Source organism: Humulus lupulus, chromosome 5 (genome assembly GCF_963169125.1).
Source record: "Humulus lupulus chromosome 5, drHumLupu1.1, whole genome shotgun sequence".
NCBI classification, from domain to species: Eukaryota; Viridiplantae; Streptophyta; class Magnoliopsida; order Rosales; family Cannabaceae; genus Humulus; species Humulus lupulus.
This window is the reverse complement of record NC_084797.1, coordinates 169559212-169572671: the sequence shown is the minus strand read 5'-3', so window position 1 is coordinate 169572671 and position 13460 is coordinate 169559212. Positions and strand designations below refer to the sequence as shown.

General features: G+C 38.1%; 1 protein-coding gene across 2 annotated transcripts; it reads left to right on the top strand.

Moving 5' to 3' along the window:
- The first annotated feature begins 6826 nt into the window (after nucleotides 1-6826).
- Nucleotides 6827-9243, top strand: LOC133833833 (DNA polymerase epsilon catalytic subunit A-like). 2 transcript variants are annotated; one of them, XM_062263466.1, is made up of 5 exons: nucleotides 6827-7944; nucleotides 8064-8240; nucleotides 8449-8562; nucleotides 8819-8914; nucleotides 9006-9242. In XM_062263466.1, the coding sequence occupies exons 3-5, from the start codon at nucleotides 8506-8508 to the stop codon at nucleotides 9114-9116; spliced, it is 264 nt and encodes an 87-aa protein (XP_062119450.1). In that variant the 5' UTR covers nucleotides 6827-7944; nucleotides 8064-8240; nucleotides 8449-8505; the 3' UTR covers nucleotides 9117-9242. The 2 variants fall into 2 exon arrangements, with proteins under 2 accessions (XP_062119450.1, XP_062119449.1); XM_062263465.1 differs by lacking the exon at nucleotides 6827-7944 and having other exon boundaries at nucleotides 7965-8240; nucleotides 8819-9243.
- Nucleotides 9244-13460: the final 4217 nt, after the last annotated feature.

Here is a 13460-nt window from a genome sequence, read left to right as displayed (position 1 = left end):
CGTTGAAAAGAACGTGATAACGAAAATAATAAGAACACGATATTTTATAGTGGTTCGGCCCCAGGATCTGGTAATAACCTACGTCCACTTAGATTGTTATTGATATGAGAATCAAATGAGTGATCAAAGAACTACGGTTCAATGAGTTTCACTAACCTCTGAAGAACAATACAATATCTCAAATAGAATTACTCTAGTCTCAAATAATTCGAAAGCAAAAAGTCCATTCCTTGAGCTATCTTTCTCTATTTATAGGCTCAAGGGGGATTACATCAATCTGTTACAGATATTCTCTCCTAAATAATCGGATACTCAAGAGATTGTGGGAGTCAATTTCGGGATTTACAAAGATCTTTATAAAAACGTCATGAAGCATGCGGAACCTGCGACCAAGCTGGTCGCAGGTAACCTTCGGCTGCTTACATGCTTATAATTTGTCTTCTGGTCGATACCCTAGTAGAGTTCCTCCAAGTGTCAGTCACGTGTCCGGGAATCACTTGCCACGTCATCTACGCCAGTTTTTTGGATAACAATAATGATGATAGGATTTGATTTAGGTAAATATCTAACTTACCAATTTTGAAAAAGCCATTTTCAAATTATTAAATAATTAAATAAATAAAATATAAACCACATTGATACAATATCAGTATATGTGATACATGCATGGCACAATCTCTGGACTGTGTCATGCGTGACCCATTATTCCCTTTTCAAGGATTTTTACATTTTTCTCTTATTTAATTATTTAATTAAAATCAATAGGCCTAGCATCTAGAAGATCAACATGCTAACACCCATAAGATCAACAGGCCTAGCACCCAAGCTCTAAAGGGTCATTGGGCCTAGCACCTAAGTCTCATGGACCAACCAAGACTTAGTGTTTTCCCGAAGGTTTCAATCGTGCTTGGTCAACCACGATCCAAAGAAACGATGAGAAGATCCACAATCTCATAATCATGGGAAGGTGGACACGTATCTCCACTCCCAATGATCGTGTACCAAACCACGATCCCCAGTCTTGCTGATCATGTAACAATCCCTGGGTACTATAAATAAAGGACCCAGGGCTTCATTTGAGGGGGGATTTTTTGGGAGAGACTTTTGGATCGATCATTTGATTAACTTATGGGCAGGCTTGTGACAAGTGAACTTGTAACGCCCTCCTAATCAGGACCATTATAGTGTGTACTTAAAATTTTGTCAGACCTGCTAATCAGGTCATTTGGCTTAAATTGTGTAACTAAGGTTAGTGACAAGGGTTAGGGTTAAAATTTTTGGTCAAAGAACCATTGACTTTTATTTCAAAAGTGTTATACAACATGGGACCCCAAAATATTACAACACAACTGTTTAAAAGGATAAATACATAACAAAAGTTACATCAGCCAGCCTAAGCGGAAAAATAGGGCTATAACCCTAGTTCCTCTGAAATAACCCCGGTCGTGATGGTCGAGCAGCCGCATATGTACACGCTGCCACCAAAGCTCTCCAACTCATGGTTGGTCAAGCTTTCCCTTTCCCTTACCTACACCACAAAGCACCCGTGAGCCGAGGCTTAGCAAGAAAACATAACGTATGATAATAGAGAATATAACTTAAAATTACTACTCAACAAAATCAGCAACATCAATTCATAACCAATATTATATAAGTTCAATCAAGTGATCATTGGATCAACCTGGGGCCATCGCCCTATTTAGTTGGCTTTTAAGCCAACTCTCGGGCCTATGTCCTAGCTCCGTGACCATAGAGTCACCAGGGGCCTCACCTTTAGCTCTGTCTCACTAGCCATAGAGCTAGCCCAACCCCCGTGGTTCACCTTCGACATTAGAGTCGATCAACGTAATAATACGTTGCTGGTTTAGGCCAATGTCTTTCGACCAGCGCACAGCGCGCTATTATCATCCTTGACTCATTAGTCAAGCCCTGATCCAGGATTTCATACCTTACTTATTAGAAACATATGTGGATAGGCACATCCCGAAAAATCAAGCACACAATCATGCTAATCACACAATCCCATTGGATAACCATTTTCATAATACTAAACATATTCACTTAATGGGGCCACATGCCCTAACCATAGAATTCATGTAATGAATATAAGCAATTTAAGCATTTATCAACAAACATTTAGAACAATAGCCTAACATATCAAATCCTGCGGCCCAATCCCTAATCATATTAATATACAACAGACGGACCATGTAACGCCCAGGTTACCCCAGAACAGTTACGGTGAACGGTGAACCAGAAATTTAACTCGTTACCCGACTCCTTTGGTTAAAAACGTGCTTCTAGTGTTATTAACAAGCTAAGGTGGAAAACCAATCAAAAGGAAATGATATATTTTATTTAATGCATAAAACTGTTCATGGGCCCATAAAAATATTTACAAGTTATTTACAACTCAAAATGGTCATTACTGTTTCAAATTTACAACCCGCCGTCCTAAGCGGCAAAAATAGGGTAAATCCCCTAGTTCCTCTGAGAACTCCTTGGTCGTGGTGGTCAAGCGGCCGCATATGTACACAACACCACCTAAGCTCTCCATTCAAGGCTGGGTGAGCTTTTCTTTCCCTATACCTGCACCACATAGCACCCATGAGCCAAAGCCCAACAAGAAAAATACAATATAACATGAATATAATATCAACAATGATCATAATAATCATTCAGGACTTTCAGTCCAAAACAGATGAGTGACCATTGGAAAAGTCACTAAAGTGGGTTCAGCTCCCTTTAGCCATGTAAGGATAGGGTCACCGGGGCTTTACAAATAAGTGATCCTTTCACTAGCTTCACAAGATAGGTGCTCGATGAACTGGTCACCAATATAACCTATCACATGACCATAGAGTCATAACTGTGGGATTCTGCTCCCTAGCCACGTGACAAGCACCTAGGCCTTAGGCCCTGGCTCTAAGTAACTAGTCCTAGACTAGTCAAGCGCTTATAATTTTCATCGACCTTAGGGTCGGTCCAGCATTAATGCTCCTAGAGTCATTCAATGCTGATATCGATTAGATCTAATCTTTTAATCGGCCCTGCATTCATGACGCTTATGCCGTTGCTGACTCTCAGGTCAGTAATATGCGACCAGTGCCGTCCTTGACTAATCAGTGCCATACACAATTAAGAAAGCTCAGCTAAGCATTTAATATCAATGTCCACATTTACCAACCAACATGCCTCAACAACAATCAAGCATGTCACATATGGGGTGCAGTTTTCTTATCTCTGGTTCGAGCGAGAAATAGAACAAGAACAACTCCTGGGAACGATCGACCTTTTGGTTCCTTAGTGGTTACCTAATCATAACCAATTATAAGCTCCATTAATGAAAATCAACAATGAAAGAGTCTTAACCTAAACCCCACTCTTGGGATCTCGAAACGTGCCCACACGGTGAGTAGATTTGATCCCGGGCCTTAAGGATTGAAACCCCGAGCCAAAAACCCTTAAAAACACTCAAAACGGGATTCTGAAGGAACAGAGTAGCGCTACAGCGCTGCTCACTAGTGCCCCAGCGCTATACTCAGAACTCCAAACTGCCTAACACAACACTGGGTAGCGCTATAGCGCCCTCTAGTGGGCGCTGTAGCGCTACACCCAGCTAGAAACTCCCCTGAAACCTCTTCCTTCGACTCCTTCAATTCTAACTCAATTCCAATGCTTCCAAACCTCATTTTTGGTGCCAAATGAACCCAAAAACCAACCTCACATACCCTAAGCATCACGAACCCTAGCCAAAACTCCCAACAAAACCAATCATCCAACCTAGAAATCTCAGCTAAAAACCAAAGCTAAAACAGAGCAAACCAGGAAATTTAATGGCTAGAAACTTACCTCAAGCTCAGATTATGATGCTCTTCAATGGTGGAACACACTCCCAAGCTCTCAAGACTTACTTCCCAAGCTTGAATCCTCAAGTTAGGCTAAAAAATCCAAAGAGAAAATAAGGAAAAATAGGTACGGGAGAAGCATTGTTCTATGCTCTGTTTTCTCTTTCTTTCTACAGCCTTCAATGGTTTTAATCTATCCTAGGGGTGAAAAGACCAAAATACCCCTAGGTCAAATAAGGATTTCTAAAGGTTCCCAAGGGAAAAATTGACATTTCCCACCTATTTCGTTAATAATAATTAACGCTCTCCAATTCCCGCTATTCTCGATATCCTCAAACACCAACAATTCATATCCTGTTACCCTTTAATTCCCGACAACACTCTAATCATTAAAATCACTCCGAGACTCACCCCGAGCCTCGAACTTAAACCTGTTACGACTAAATCACTAATTAATATTCCAAGATCGTCTCATGCCAAATAGCTCGAACAAATCCACATTATAATGTGGTCTCAACAATATGTCACCAACATGCATACAAATATCACTACAAGAAATCTGATCTTTACCTACCAATATTTTACCTACCAATATATATTGGTAGGGAAAGTAATGTTTTGCCTACCAATATTTATTGGTAGATAATATTAGTAGGTAAATGCTAGTCCATTATATTATATTTCGGAACATAGCTTTACCTACCAATAATATCAGTAGGTAATGGTCTTTACCTACGTATATTATGGAGGGAAATTTTTTAACCATTCCCGCTCAATTTTCCCCCTGTTTTTTATTTTCATTATATTATTTTATTATTATAAATACTTATTTGGAAGCTTATGTGGAGTAAATAATTTGATTTTTTCAATTAAATAATAGTGATATATTTGTCTACATGATCAAAATATATCATATGTGGACTATATATGTCATGTCATTGTCTGACATGGCAATATTATTATAATTTTCTATTGACATTTTTACAATTTATATGATGATGTGTTATTATCCTATCAAACAAAAATTAATTTTTTTAAAACATAAACTTAGTACTGAAAACCTAAATTTATTACTTAAAAATTAAAATTAAAGATAATTTCTACCCTAAAACTTTAACCTAATCTTATAATCTCTCTCTCTAGTTCTATCAGCCGCACCCCCCTCCTACCCTCTCCATCGTTGTCTTCTCTCAGCCCCTCTTCTTCTCTCTCATCTTTGGCCTTGCGTCCCCCGGATCCACTCAACTCTCCCTTTCTTCTCTCTCGGCAATGGTGGTCTTCCTTCCGACGGCGCCGACAACAGAGTGGTGGTGGTGCGTGGCGTTGTTGGTGGTGCAACGGGGCTTGCCAATCCTCAACAACAATTGAGAGATTGGCAGAGGCGTCTCTGCCAAGAATGCCGCAACATGGAACACCAGATTAGAGGTTTCATTTCTTTGTTAGATTACTGTGTGTGTTTTTTAAATATATTCTGCCACTACTAATTTTGCAAAGGATATTTCATCTTGCAGCTAGAGCTTCTTAAATTGTGGTTCTCCCATATGCGGGAGGTGAAGCCTGGTATATATGTTATGTATAATGGTGATTTTTTTGACTGGCCTTTCCTGGAAAAAAGAGCAGCCCATCATGGATTCAAACTTAGTGATGTATGTAACTTCTGAGCTTTTACTTAAAAACCACATCTTGAGTTTGGAGTTTTAAATTGTTCTATATTTAGTCAATTCGAGTTATAATGTTATTTATCCTTTGGTGTGGACAGTTAATATTCTACATATTCATCTTACTTTATGAAATCCTGCTCATATTTATGAACACAAAAATACTCCGGATGGTACTAGAGTTAGCAGCTGCTTTATATTTGCTTATGGATTGGTTTCTAGTTTCCAGCATATCTATGTTTAAATATTTTTGTTTTGTTTGGTATTTTTATCAGGAGGTTGGATTTCAATGCGACTATAATCAAGGAGAATGTCGTGCTAAATTTGCTTGCCATCTTGATTGCTTTGCTTGGGGTCAAGCGTGATAGTTATCTCCCTCAGGGAAGCCAGGGCCTTAAGGTTTAAGATTTAATCAAAATTGCTTATTTGCTTATCGTTCTACTATTTCTGTTTTATAAGACATTAAACAGTATCTTCCATATGGTTATGTGTTTTATGTTTTGTTCTCTTGTGGTTGCGTCTGCATCTTTTGCTTTTCAGCTGTGTTTGTTTGGTGTGGAATATGTTTCTTATAATCACCCATTTTGGGTGTAGTTTTATTTTCTATGATATACAATATACTAGCCTATTTTATCAATGAAAAAGAAAAAGAAAAGAAAATTAACGTATTCTTTGGTATTATATTGGCAAGGAAACTACTGGGTGTAAACATGTATGAGAGTTTCTTTAAGCTTATTATTTAATCTAGTATAGATCCAGATGGTAGTCATATAATTGCTTCGAGTAATTAAACATTAATAGTATTGTACTTGGTTTTGTTTGTTATCCACAAATATGGATAGTTTGCCAATGCTTGTTTCTTTTTTATTTTTTTAAATTAATCTACTTGTCTAGAAAACTGATTTTCTCTCAAATAACTGTTAGTTTACAATTGAAATACTTTGAAAATTGAATTTGAAATACATGATACATTTTTTAAATAACAAAACTCAGATGTGAATAGTTTATTTATTTATTTTTTTAAAACTAGGCTCCCTGCCTAATCCTACAATATTTGGGGAACAGTAAACAATAGCAATTGCTATGTTGGTGCCAAGGAAGATGTGAATAGTTTATATTATATACTAGATTTTGATTGAATTTATTTTATCAGTAACTCACACACATATGTGTAGTTTAATGAATGTAGTAACTTCAGATATTGGCTAGTGCTGTTATCATATCTTTAGAGCCAGAATGATATATGTTTAGTCACTGGTGGTAATAATATTAGTGGTTTTGACAAAGTTTAAAGAGTTTTTGGAGTTTTGTGTCTCCTCTTTTGAAACCTACTCTGTGCTGGGAAAAAAATATATTGTTCAACAGCCTATACTTAATGAACTTGTTGTTTCCTGATAAAGAAAAAAGATCGACATTGTTCTTTCCCTTCTATTTTAAAATTCAGCTACTATTAGTGTTCTCACTACTAGAAAGTTTATAGTTATTGGTATTGTTTCAGGCTGTAACAAAGGCAAAGTTGGGATATGATCCCCTGGAAGTGAATCCTGAGGATATGGTTCGTTACGCAATGGAAAAGCCACAGGTAAGAGTTTAGTTTTTTTTTTTTCAGTTCCATTACACAATCTTTAGTGATTGTTGGTTTTTTTTTATCATTATCATTTGCTTTCAATCCATGTGTCTTGAATAGGAGATTTTAGTCTGCATTCTTTTAGTGCCTTTTCTTACAAATATTCTCTCATTCAATAAGTGATGAATTTGCTTACCTAGATTTTGAGCCTTTGGTATTTATTTTGGAAAGAAATCTCTCCACATCCCATTAAAGTGCAAGTTTCTGCGAGATTAGTTGCTGAAGAAAAGGTTTTAAACACTTAGTGGTGTGTTGCAAAGGTGGGGCCTAGTTTTTGTAACCTTCTTGGTTTATTAAAGCTGGAAGTGGAGAAGAAAAGAGATCAAAGCACTTCTGTTTTTGTTTTCATTCAAACTTTTTAAACAAAATAAAACTAGGGCCAAATATAGATAGACTCAGCAGAAAATAAATCAGTCTTACAAACTAGGAACAAAATTAGAGAAAAAATTTGAATTAAAAAAACTAAGTCTGAGATATACTATCTAAACCTACAGATAAATTTGACAGCCTTAGAATCCTAAGGCTGCTCTCTCTGGAATCTCTCAGGTGATATCATATTATTTGTGTTTCCTTTTAGTTAGAATTCAATTTGTTTTTGTACATTATATGAGAAACATTTCTAATGTCTATGAAACTTGTTACATATGATGGCCTCATATTCTGTTTCTGATGCTCTGTTTCAACTTATTACTTGTATATGACCTATGTTCATCCGTTCATTTTCTCTCTTGCGACTATTATCCCGATGTCACCAGATGAGGTCCTGTGCAAGGGTAGTGGGACCCTCTGTGAAATGCTTCTAATGGTCCAGGTGTGTTTTTCCACTCATGCTCAACACTAGGTCTTTGTGCTTCCTTGTGTGGTGCATTCTTTCATATGTTTTTACTTCAAAGCATGTACTCAATCAAGGCAACTTTGCTTTTATTCCAGGCATACAAGGCAAATGTTATTTGCCCTAACAAACACCAATCTGAATCAGAGAAGTTTCATAATAACCGTCTTCTTGAAAGCAAGACATATATAGGTGGTCATGTGGAATGCCTTGAAAGTGGAGTTTTTAGATCTGATCTTTTAACTAGTTTTAAGCTTGATCCATCTGGATATCAGGTATGTCATCTCGGTCACAATTAATTGTTCTGGTGTAGTAATTTGTCATTATTATTTCTAGAATTTTGATTATCATGGTTTGACATGAATTGACAAGGACATAGTGAATGCTACCTTGGTCCAGTTTGTTTTTAATTGAGTGTTTCATCATCTATTTTTAATAGTATATGTAATTTGACACAAAAACATTGCAAACTTTGATTTCCAGCAACTGATTGACAACCTTGATCGTGATCTGTAATATGCTATAAGAGTTGAGGGTAAGATGGACTTGGATTCCGTATCTAATTATGATGAAGTGAGGAGTTCTATCTTTGAAAAGGTATTGCCTCTTTCATTTGCCTTGGATAATGTTCTGATTTGTTCCTGAGATCGTTAATTTTTTTGTTGGTAAGAGACATATTCTTTATTCATTGGAAACAGGTAATACAGAAAGAGTTTAAAGTTTTCTTATAAAGTAGAAATGGATAAAACATTAGAAAACTCCTTTAATTCTTCATGTTTGCTTACTTATATATATAAAAAACGATTTTTTGCTTTAATTTTAAATGTATGTTTTATACTTTTTCTATTTTCAGGCTGAGCTTTTCGACAAGTTTCTCAATGGCTCAACCTTAGTGGAATGCTATTCAGCTGTTGCTTCTGTTGCCAACCGCTGGCTTGATCTTCTTGATGTATGTCTTCCAATAGACTTTGCTTCTTATGCTATTCTGCTGTCTTCTGTGATCTTTGCAGATAATTTTTTCTTTATTCCTTTTCCCACAGAATCAAGGAAAGGATATTGCGGACAGTGAGTTGCTCGATTATATATCTGAATCAAGTACCATGAGTAAGTCTCTAGCAGACTACCAAAGTCATCATCGACATTCACAATAAGTTCAGGCAGAGAAAAGGAGGCTCTCATGCAATGATCCCAAAGTGAAGAATAGGAAGAATGTCAAGAAAAATGACATTATTGAGTTTTCAATGACCTAAAATAATGTATAGATATTTTTTATTTATGAAATGTGCTTCTTAATAAGCAATGAATATTGTATAATATATGTTTGTTTATTTTTTTTATTAAAGTTAAATAATTTATTTGATTAATAATGTTAAATATTTTTCAAATTAATTACTTTCATTTATTATTTATATTAAATAAAATTTATATATAATTCAAATTACCTACATAGAAATATTATATTTACTCACAAATAAATAAGTGTAGGTAAAAATAAGTATACTACAACATGTTACGTGGACCAATCATTTAGTGCCACATAACCGATAAAAAGGGGATAAGTAACACAATCATTTGAATTTCTTGTAGCACGTGGATAAATTATTGTCTGACACGTGGAGCAACCACAAGATGCCAAGTGGCGGTTTTGATGTATGCCATGTAGGATGCCACGTCATCAGACACATAAACTATGGAAACTATGTCAGCAGACATGTAGGATGCCACATCATCAAACACGTCATCTGCTGACTCATCAATTGATTTATAACTTAGTGGGGTCCACTAATTCTTTTACCTACCAGTATTAATAAGTGTAGGTAAAGACTCTTTCCCCACTAACATTTACCTACCAATCTCTACCAATTCAATATTGGTAGGTAAACCATATTACCCACCATTAGACTAGTTTTACCTACACTTACAATTGGTAGGTAAAGACCCCATTTTCTTGTAGTGTATACAGTTACGCCCTCAACGGGCCAAGTTACCAAAACACCCATGTAATGAAATGTGTACCCACATGCATGCATTTAACATCATATTATAATATAATTCACATAAACATGCATATAATCATTTAATGGCATAATTAAACAATTATGGCCCTCCCAGCCTACTAATCCAGCCATTAAACCGCATTAGGGATTCCGGGGCATTACAACTATCCCCTCCTTACAGAAATTTCATCCTCGAAATTTACCTGAACAGCTCGGGATACTGACTCTGCATATCTGATTCCAGCTCCCAGATCACTTCCTCGACCTTGCTGTTCCTCAACAATACCTTAACCAAAGGTATCGTCTTATTCCTGAGGACCTTATCTTTTCTGTCAAGAATCTGGACTGGCTGCTCCTCAAAGGAGAGATCTGCCTCAAGCTCCGGATCTTCATAACTTAAAATATGATTCACATCAGACACATACCTCCGAAGAGCTGAAACATGAAACACATTATGCACGGCTGACAATGCTGGAGGCAAAGCCAATTTGTAAGCCACTTGACCAACCCTTTCCAGGATCTCAAATGGACCTACAAATCTAGGGCTTAGCTTGCCCTTTTTCCCAAACCTTCTCACCCCCTTCCACGGCGAGACTCTAAGGAAGACATAGTCCCCCACTTGGAATTCCACGTTCTTACGCTTGGGATCTGCATAACTTTTCTGCCTACTCTAAGAAGAGAGCATTTGAGCTCTAATCTTCTCAATGGCCTCACTGGTCCTGTGAACTGCCTCAGGACTCAAGTATCTTCTTTCACCTGTCTCATCCCAATGAATGGGAGATTTGCACTTCCTACCATACAACATCTCATAAGGTGCAACTCCAATGATAGACTGATAACTGTTGTTGTAGGAAAACTCTATCAAAGGTAGATACTAACTCCAAGATCCACCAAAGTCCAGCACACATGCTCGCAGCATGTCTTCTAATATCTGGATCGTCCTCTCAGATTGCCCATCTGTCTGAGGATGATAAGAAGTACTAAACTTCAATTGTATCCCCATGGCCTTCTGTAAACTCCCCCAGAACTTGGAAGTAAAAGTAGGGTCTCGATCTAACACGATCGACCTAGGCACTCCATGGAGGCGCACGATCTCTCTCACAAAGAGATCTGCATACTGATCAACTGTATATGTAGTCCTCACTGGTAAGAAGTGAGCTGATTTGGTATAGCGATCCACTATCACCCAAATAGAATCATGCTGACCAACAGTCCTGGGTAAGCCCACCACGAAATCCATCATGATGTCTTCCCACTTCCACTCTGGGATATCTAGAGGCTGCAATAACCCTGCTGGCCTTTGATTCTCAGCCTTGACCTGCTGACATGTCAAGCACTTAGCCACATACTCTACTACATCTCTCTTCATCTCCGGCCACCAATACAACGATCTCACATCCTGATACATTTTCGTGGTGCCTGGATGCAAAGAGTAAGGTGTAGTATGAGATTCATCCAAAATCTCTTGCCTCAAAGCAGTGTCTAACGAAACACATATCCGCCCCTTGTATCTCAACAAGCCTAAATCAGACACTGTGTAATCTCTGGATGCTCCAGCCAAAACATCCTCTCTGATCCTGATCAGCTGTGGATCACTCAACTGACCCTCCTTGATTCTCTCCAACAGTGTAGACTGTAGCATAATATTAGCCAACTGGCCCTCCAGCAACTCTATACCATATGCTAACTCTCTGGCTATCAGCCTCATACCATAAATCTGTCCCGGACCCTTCCGGCTTAAAGCATCAGCTACCACGTTGGCTTTTCCTGGATGATACAGAATCTCACAGTCATAATCTTTTACTAACTCCAGCCAGCGCCTTTGTCTCATATTCAAATCTTTCTGGGTGAAGAAGTATTTCAGGCTCTTGTGGTCTGTATAGATCTCACACATCTCTCCATAAAGATAATGCCTCCATATATTTAAAGCAAAGACCACAGCCGCCAACTCCAAATCATGAGTGGGATATCTCTTTTCATACTCCTTCAACTGACGAGAAGCATAAGAAATTACCTTCTCTGACTGCATCAGATCACAACCCAAACCCTGATGAGAAGCATCACAATAAATCACAAACTTCTCCTGATCTATCAGAAGACTCAGAATCGGAGCTGTAATCAATCTCTGCTTCAGTTCCTGGAAGCTGTTCTCACATTTATCTGACCACACAAATTTCTGACTTTTGCGTGTCAGCTCAGTCAATGCAGTAGCTATCTTTGAGAACCCTTCCACGAAACACCTATAATAACCTGCCAATCCAAGGAAACTTCTAACCTCAGAAGCATTCTTTGTCCTTGGCAAATCTTTGATTGCTTCAATCTTTGCTGGATCTACCTTAATCCTCTCCTTAATGAAAATGTGCCCAACAAACGATACCTGAGATAACCAGAACTCACATTTCTTGAATTTGGAAAATAATCTGTGTTCCCCCAGTCTCTGTAGAACCAACCTCAGATGATGCTCATGCTCTGACTCAGACTGAGAATATACCAGAATATCATCGATGAAGATGATCACAAACTGGTCCAGATAATCCTTGAACACTCTGTTCATCAGATCCATAAAAGCAGCAGGGGCATTAGTCAATCCAAATGACATAACTAAGAACTCATAATGCCCATACCTGGTACGAAAAGCAGTCTTCGGTATATCTCCCTCCTTGACCCTCAACTGATGATAACCAGAACGAAGGTCGATCTTTGAGAAGACCGTCTTACCTTGCAACTGATTGAACAGATTATCTATCCTTGGCAAAGGATACTTATTCTTAATTGTCAACTTATTTAGTTCTCTGTAATCAATACACATCCTCAGGGAACCATCTTTCTTCTTTACAAACAGAACTGGCGCACCCCAAGGTGAGAAACTAGGTCTGACAAAACCCAAATCCAACAGTTCCTGCAACTGTACTTTCAACACTTTCAACTCAGATGGGGCCATTCTGTAAGGTGCTCTAGACACTGGCTCCATCCTTGGTACCAGTTCTAACATGAACTCAATCTCTCTGTGCGGTGGTAACCCTGTCAAATCTTCTGGAAACACATCCAGGAATTCACAAACAAGTCTGGTATCTTCTGGTCTCACTGGCACGACCTGAGTGGTGTCAACCACACTGGCTAAGAACCCAATGCCACCTCCTTGCAATAAATCCCTAGCCCTCAATACAAATTTCATAGGTATGCGAGGTCCATGCACATTACCAACAAACACAAAAGGATCCCCACCTTCAGGCTCAAAGGTGACCATCTTTCTTCTGCAATCAATGGTTGCCCCATACTTCGCCAACCAATCCATACCCAATATCATATCGAAGTCAATCATAACCAACTCTATCAAATCCACTGACAACTCTCTGCCTTCCACTGTCACTGGCAAAGATCTAACCCATATCCTGGATACCACTAACTCTCCAGTAGGTAACAAAGTTCCAAACCCCATAGCATAAAAATCACAGGGTCTACACAGTCTATCAATAATAGTACTAGCAACAAAAGAGT

Bases quoted from the DNA above. Each gene is read 5' to 3' on its own strand.
- LOC133833833 (XM_062263465.1), top strand. From the start codon at position 8,506: ATGGACTTGGATTCCGTATCTAATTATGATGAAGTGAGGAGTTCTATC. The intron at 8,563-8,818 runs GTATTGCCTCTT...TTCTATTTTCAG, and splicing joins GGAGTTCTATCTTTGAAAAG to GCTGAGCTTTTCGACAAGTT.